Source organism: Rhineura floridana, chromosome 16 (assembly GCF_030035675.1).
Source record: "Rhineura floridana isolate rRhiFlo1 chromosome 16, rRhiFlo1.hap2, whole genome shotgun sequence".
NCBI lineage: Eukaryota > Metazoa > Chordata > Lepidosauria > Squamata > Rhineuridae > Rhineura > Rhineura floridana.
In genome coordinates, this window is record NC_084495.1 from 35,267,875 (window position 1) to 35,275,567 (window position 7,693).

General features: G+C 46.8%; 1 protein-coding gene across 4 annotated transcripts; it reads left to right on the forward strand.

Moving 5' to 3' along the window:
- The first annotated feature begins 374 nt into the window (after positions 1-374).
- Positions 375-7,311, forward strand: LOC133371239 (fidgetin-like protein 1). Of its 4 annotated transcripts, none has more exons than XM_061598445.1 (2): positions 375-396; positions 5,178-7,311. In XM_061598445.1, exon 2 carries the CDS (start codon positions 5,181-5,183, stop codon positions 7,218-7,220), a length of 2,040 nt encoding a protein of 679 aa, XP_061454429.1. In that variant the 5' UTR covers positions 375-396; positions 5,178-5,180; the 3' UTR covers positions 7,221-7,311. The 4 variants fall into 4 exon arrangements, with proteins under 4 accessions (XP_061454429.1, XP_061454428.1, XP_061454426.1 ...); XM_061598444.1 differs by lacking the exon at positions 375-396 and adding an exon at positions 3,004-3,025; XM_061598442.1 differs by lacking the exon at positions 375-396 and adding an exon at positions 3,269-3,562.
- Positions 7,312-7,693: the final 382 nt, after the last annotated feature.

A 7,693-nucleotide genomic window follows, 5' to 3' on the forward strand; every position in this document is an offset into this window, starting at 1 on the left:
TTTTTGTTTTGACTTGAGAATCTGAAGCTATAAGACACAGATTACATAGGCAAGGTTTTAGAGAAATTTAGACAAAATAGATAAAGCAGGCTTGGGGGTTCTTGCTGGAGTAAACAAATATTGCAGGGTCACTTTAAGGGATATTTGGGGAATATCCCATGTACCTGTTTACCATGATGTAACTTCCTAATGGGTGGGGTTTAGTCACCTGACTTCCTCCTCCTTTGTCTTGGGGGATTTTTGAATATTCTCCTTTGCTGATCTATCCACCATTGAGAGAAGCTGCATGGCACAGATGCTCTCTCTGAGAGCATCCATACCAAAGACTAAGATGGACTGAGACTATATTTCTTTCATCTAAGCTACAGCCTATGTTTCTGAACATATGAAGAATATGTGAGTAAATGTTCTTTATCTTTTACCTAAGAAGATCGTGTCTGCTGTTATTTATATAGAGAAAGGTGGGGCTGGTTTATATTCTCATTCTGCTGCTTGTATTTTTACAACTCGGCTAAGGAATAGGACCAACCAAATTAGTTCCTATTTTTGTGTGTATTTTTTATAATACCGAACAGTTCTGTGGGGGTAGAAAAACAACTCGCTGTCCATGACCAACACCTGCTGAAGAGGTTGGTACTCAAATCAAAGTAATACCATGCACTAAATCAGGAGGAGCTGGAGATGAATGAACTGAAAAGGACTCTCTTAACCCAACAAAGGCTGAGGGAGCCGTATGTAGTCACTGCCAGCTCCCTCTCTACCTGGTCCTCCACTGGTTCATTGTTTACGGGTGAATCACTTCTTGCAACCAGGTATTTTCCCTCCTCCCAAGTAGATCCTTCCTCCTGAGTAGACCCCGGTAAGAGAGCCACCTCGGAGCCAAATGGGTGCCCCTCTATTGACTCTGGCTTTCCTCTCGGATTTGCTATTGCCTTTGCTATTGCCTTTGCTCCCGAGTCCCAGGGTGAGATCAAGGCTGGACTTGGGATGGGGTCAAAGGGGTTCTTGGGGGATCCCTGAAACAGGGCTCTTCAGGGTACCTTCAGCGAATGCCAGAGTATAATGAAGTTCTTTCTTTCATCTGCCCTGAATCTTCCAATATTCAACTTTATTGGATAACCCCATTTGGTTCTGGTGTTATGAGAGAGGGAGAAAAACTTTTCTCTATCCACTTTTTGCACACTAGGCATCATTTTAGACGCCTCTACCATGGACACCCTTGCTTGCTTTTTCGCTAAACTCAAAAGCCCCCAAAGCTGTAATCTTTCCTAAGAAGGTAGATGTTCCAGTCCCTTTATCAGAGTGGCTGTCCTCCCCAGAGCTGCTGATGCAGGCCCTGCTCAACTTTGGTCAGGGCAAAGACAGGGGCGCCCAGAGAAGGCATGGCCATGCCTAGCATTCTGGATGGCATAGATGGGGAACCTTGTTCAGCCCAAGGGCGCAACCTTGCAAGGGCCATACACCAGTAGCGGGTAGGGCTGGAAGCAAGTGTTCTGATTTTCCTGGGAATCACACATGGGCAGAGAGCTGCTGCCACACTCAGGTTCTGCTTTGCGGGCTTCCGGTAGGCATTTGGTTGGCCACTGTGAGAACAGGATGCTAGCCTAGAGGGATTCTCTTGATTTTTATTTATGTATTGCAATTATATCCCACCTTTCCTCCAAGAAGTTCAAGGTGGCATACACAGTTCTCCCCCTCCCTATATCCTCACACAACAACCCTGTAAGGTAAATTAGGCTGAGAAACAGTGACTGGCCCAAGGTCACCCATTCAGCTTCTTGGCTGAGTGGGGATTTGAACCCTGGCCGCCCAGGACTTAGTCCAACTACAACTCCACACTGAAGGCGCCGGTGGTGGAGCTTCAGAACTCTCTCGGTTATGGCTGTGAATGTTTCCCTCACGCCATAGGGACTACAGGTCCCAGCATCCCTTAGTGTGCCTCCCGGCGGGTCTACTTCCCCTTTCCCGCTAAGCATGGTGGGTAACGTAGTCCACTTAAAAGAGACATCATTTAAGTACAAACTAATGTCAATAATGGTCTGCCTGATGTAGCTGTTCCCGAGGGACACTGGGTAATGTAGTCCGTCCGCGCCACTTATCTCCGAAAATTGTTGGCCACACCCCCACCCCCTTCGGCCTTTTAGTGCTTGCTGTCGTTTCGCCGCTGCTGCCAAGGCGGGGGGGGGGGTTAAATGGCGGGACGGGAGAAAAGGCCACTAGAGAACCATACGCAGTGCGCACGTCACAAGCTCCCCGCAAGGCATGCTGGGAAATGTAGTCACTTCCATTCCTGTCGGTCTGCAGCCCCTTACACCCAATTACAGGGGAGTTTCCTTGAACTCAGTAGGACTTACTTCCCAGTAGACCTACATAGGGTTGTGCTGACCATTTGCTCATCCTGAAAGTTAATCTGGGAGGAAAGGCGGGATATAAATTCAATCAATAAATAATAAAGGTCCTATTACATCTTCTTTGTCCTATTATAATAACTTATATAATAATAATTATTACAATAATGACTATTACAATAATACTATAATAAATACTACTAGTAGTCATATCGATATTACTACTACTACGGGCATCTTTCTCCTATCATTATTATTACTACTACTGCTATTAATAATTACAGCATTCTTTGTCCTATTGTTATTACTATTACAGGATTATTACAGCATTCTTTGTCCTATCTTTTATTTGCAATTATTACTACTGCCACAGGTGTCTTTGTCCTATCTATTATTATTTAATTATCTACAACTGCCAAAGCATTTTGTTCTACATTTTATTATTATTACTGCTATTACTTCCCTAGGTACGAAGTGGATTCTTTGCCCTTTTCCCCCCATTAGCATCCTTATAAAAGAGGATTAGTCAAATCCACGGACGATAAGGCTATCCAGTGCTTTTTTTGTGTAAAAAAAAAAAAGAGTTGCGGCTACTCACACCTTGACAAAAGCGCTCCGGGTGCTAACACCCTGTGGTTGCCATGGGCAGCCAAAAAACTTGCCCGTGCTCCGAACTAGTGAGTACCATGACCAAAAAAGCCCTGAGGACTAGCCACACTGGCCATGCTTTCCAAATACCAGTTGCTGGAAACCGCAGGACAGCCTGCTCTTTGCACTCAGGTCCTGCTTGAGGGCTTCCAGTAATGGGCATCTGGTTGGCCACTATGAGAAAAAGATGCTGGGCTAGACGGGCCACTGGCCTGACCCGGCAGTCTCTCCTGCCGCTCCTCCTCCTCAATTCTTGTAAAAGAGGCCTCGTGCCCCGCCCGCTCGCCCGGCGCATTTGCACTGCTCACAGCCCACAAGCAGCAAGCCGCCGGGCTTTTTCTTTCTTGCCATTTAGGTGCCTGCTCAGAGGTTACCCTCCCTGGGTCGAGCTGGGCTCCTACCCTTCCTCTCAGGGAAGTGGGCAGAGCGTTGCAACTTGCATCCGCCCCCGTAGGGGTGTTGCCGCCGCCACCACGCCCTCCGGGAAAGAGCAGCCTCTCTTGCCCGCCTTTGCTTTTCGGCGGGCTGGCAGCGCACTGAGCGGGTTTGCTGAGACGGACGTAGAGGTTCGTAATTCATTGCAGCGCCGCGTGATCTCTCCTCTCCCACCGCGGGATCTCTCCTCCCCAACCCTGCACTTCCCGCATGGGGCGAGCTCCGCTGACTGGGCCTCGGTTCGCCCCACGCTTTCGGCCTCTTTTCTCCATCCCTCCCACCTCCCCCAGAGCGACTGGCCGCCAAACGACGTGGTTACTTAGGCGGCAAGCCAATGCATGCATACTCAGAAGTAAACTCCATTGGGTTCAAGGGAACTTACTCCCAGGCAAGTGTGTATTGGATTGCAGCCTTACGCAACATTCCTCCTCGTTGGCTTGTACGAAAAGTTTGTGGGGAACTTAGACCAGCGGTTCCCAAACTATTTTCTCCCGAGGGACCACTTGAAAATTGCTGGTGGTTTCAGTGGACCACTTAATGATTTTTCTGCTTGTTGTAGCAATTCAATTGTAATGTGCCTGTACTAGAGGCTATATGATTTTAATTGTTTTGCTGTTGCTGCTCTCCTTTCTTGCATTGTGCTTTCTTACATTACAATTTTTCGTTCCATAGAACTCAAATGGGAATAAATACAATCAAATACAGTATAAGAAATAAAGGAAGTGATGCAAATACAGTTAAAAATAAATATGAATGTTTAATACAGGCATGCTGCGGACCACCTGCATGAAGTTCACAGACCATAGTTTGGGAGCCTGTGGTTTAGAAGAACTTGGCTCAGTATTGAGCATTTCTTCTGATTTGTTGGCGGGAAGGTTAAAGCACATTATGCCAAGGAATTGTTACATCATGCTTTTCTGTGCATTTCCCTGTCTCCTTCTGGAAATAAGACTGATTTTGAGGGGGAGGGAGTAAGTTTGTTGCATAAGAGTGCCAAATCAACTTTTATAACTGCAGAATCTCAATTTGCATTATTAAATCCCCAGCGCCTTCCTCCCCGCTGCAGTCTGGAAGTGTCCTCTGTAATATTCCTGCAAAGTAAGAACTGCAGGGGGAGGATTTCTTCCCCCAATACCAGGAGAGTGGCCCTTGGCCTGGGACCTGGGGGGTGGGGTTGTTTTAAAAGTGCTACAGGGAACCACTGGGTTTAAAGCACAGATGAGGAACTTGGGACTTTCTTGGGAGCAGATCCACACCATACATTTAAAATGCATCCAACACACATTTAAAGCATATGGCTTACCTCAAAGAATCCTGGAACTGTAGTTTTCTCATCACAGAGCTACAAATTCTCAACACCCTTAACAAACTGCAGCTCCCATGATTCTTAAGGGGAAGTCATGTTCTTTAAATGTGCATTGGATGTACTTTAAATATTTGGTGTTTGGACCTGCATGTTGTTGGACTCCAATTCCCATCAGCCCCCAAACAGCACGGTCAATGGATGATGGGAGCTGTAGTCCAACAATACCTGGAGGGCCATAGGCTCCCCCATCCTTGCCTCAAATCAAGAAGTGAGATTGTTTTCTTGGCTGTGTGACATATTTGCTAAATATATCGTGGTGGTTAAATAAGAGGTCATGATAAATATCCTGCTGTCGCTTAACATCCTTTTCTGTAGCTAGAGCTAAAGTCAGAGGCAAACTCTCCCCATCTCATCACCACATTTTTTCCGTTTCTCTGTAGATAATGCAGCCCAATAGTCCCAGTGACATACACCTGAGTGAATGGCAGAAGAATTACTTTGTGGTTACTTCGGACTCCTGTACACCAGCACAAAAGGCAGATGCATATCGTGCACAGATTCTACACATTCAGTATGCATGGGCAAACTCTGAGATCTCCCAGGTTTGCGCTGCTGACCTGTTCAAAAAATATGCAGAAAAATACTCTGCAATTATTGACTGTGACAATGCTGAGACTGGCTTGAATAACTATGCTAAAGATATTATGACGTTGGCAAGATGTCAGCAAAATGACAGCGACAAGTGGCAATCTGGGTTGACAACTAGTAACGTGATGGAGCTGAAGTGTGTGCAAGAGATGGTGCAGGCTGGCAAAAAGTTCCAGAGCGCTCTGGTGGCACAAGCTGATGTGAGCACTGATAAGGAGGCCACTACCTCTCTTTCTTCAAGTCTTCCCAAACTCACTGTCTGCAGTGGAGATGAGAAATCTGTGCTTGGGGCTGGCTCATCAAATTGTAAAAATTGGGGACCAGATATCCTTGGGAGCCCCCCAGCTTTAAAAAGTCATCAAAGTGGCTTGCTTTTCAAGGCAGGAGCGGCACATTCTTTGTCACCTGTGCCTATACGTGAAGTGCCTCATACTCCCTCTTGTGCAACCTCATCATTTGTAAATAGCGATTCAGGATTTAAAAGTTCTAGCTTTGGGCAGAATTCACCATTTCCCACTCATTCAATTTTCCCTGCAGGGATGGGCAACCTAGGAAAAAGGAAAGTGTTTTTTGGGTCCGGAGAAGAAAGTAGTCATGCCTCTTCTGCTTTTATTCCTAACAAGTTGATTAATAAAGAAAGAAAAAAGTATCCAGGGAATGGAAGCCAAAGCACTGAGAACAGAGCACCAGGTTTCAAAACGGCAAAAGAACAGCTCTGGGTGGACCAGCAGAAGAAACACCCAAACCAGCCCCAGCATGCCCCGTTCCCATCTTACGGTGGCACAAAAAAGTCTTTGGGGGCTGGAAGGTCTCGGGGTCTGTTTGGAAAGTTTGTTCCTCCAGTACCAAAAGAAGATGGAAATGGAAACGTGGGAATGCAATGCAAACCTTGTGGGACTGCATCCACAGAGCTGGCTTGTCCAACAGACGAACGGTTAAAGAATATAGAACCGAAAATGATAGAGCTCATCATGCAAGAGATTGTGGACCATGGGCCTCCAGTAAATTGGGATGACATTGCTGGAGCAGAGTTTGCAAAAGCAACTATCAAGGAGATTGTAGTGTGGCCTATGTTGAGGCCTGACATTTTTACTGGCTTACGAGGTCCTCCAAAAGGAATTCTTCTGTTTGGTCCTCCTGGGACAGGGAAGACACTCATCGGCAAATGCATTGCCTGCCAGTCAGGGGCCACTTTTTTTAGCATCAGTGCCTCTTCACTGACCTCCAAGTGGGTCGGCGAGGGAGAAAAGATGGTCCGTGCGTTGTTTGCTGTGGCACGATGCCATCAGCCAGCAGTAATCTTCATTGACGAGATTGATTCTCTCTTATCCCAGCGTGGAGATGGGGAACACGAGTCTTCTCGAAGAATAAAAACAGAGTTCTTGGTCCAGCTAGATGGAGCGACAACCTCTTCGGAAGACCGCATACTGGTTGTAGGAGCAACCAACAGGCCACAAGAGATCGACGAGGCTGCCCGAAGGAGGTTGGTGAAGAGACTATACATCCCGCTTCCCGACGCTTCTGCCAGAAAGCAGATAGTGTCTCGGCTGATGTCAAAGGAACGTTGCTCCCTGACTGAAGAGGAATTGGAACTCATTGTTAAAAAGTCAGATGGGTTTTCTGGGGCTGATGTGACTCAGCTTTGCCGAGAGGCTTCTCTAGGCCCCATCCGCAGCCTTCAGTCTGCTGACATTACGACTATCGCACCAGAGCAAGTCCGATCTATTGTTTTTCAAGATTTTGACAGTGCTTTAAAAACCGTCCGCCCCAGTGTATCCTCCAAAGACCTGGAATTGTACGATACCTGGAATCAGACGTTTGGGTGCGGAAGATGAGAGGGACTGAACTTGCACCATTCAATTCTGATTTTGAGTGACTTTCATTGCTAAAATGTTCATAGTGTTATAATAAATTGGACTTAATGCATTTTTGTGCTTGGCTGCCTCAGCTACTGAGTAGTCTGTGCACGTAGACGTCCTAATGAGAGACCCTGGCCTAGTTCCCACGTCACGTTAGTTAATGGTATAATGTGAATGCACTGATCTCGCCCACTTTGCTCCCTTCTGCTATCATGGAGGAGAAATAAACTACACAAGAACCCTGCTGGATCGGGCCAGTGGCCCATCTAGTCCCACATTCTGTTCTCACAGTGGCCAACCAGATGCCCAAACAGGAACCCTGCAAGCAGGTCCTGAGCGCAGCAGCAGCTCTCCCTTCCTGTGGATTCCTGCAACTGGTTTTCGGAAGCAAACTATGGAGGCAGAGCATAGTCATCATGGCTAGTAGCCATTGATAGCCTTATCCTCTA

Excerpts from the sequence above, each read along its gene's own strand:
- LOC133371239 (XM_061598443.1), top strand. The coding sequence starts at position 3,766 with ATGCATGCATACTCAGAAGTAAACTCCATTGGGTTCAAGGGAACTTAC. Across the intron at positions 3,820-5,177 it reads TCAAGGGAACTTACTCCCAG|ATAATGCAGCCCAATAGTCC; the intron begins GCAAGTGTGTAT and ends GTTTCTCTGTAG.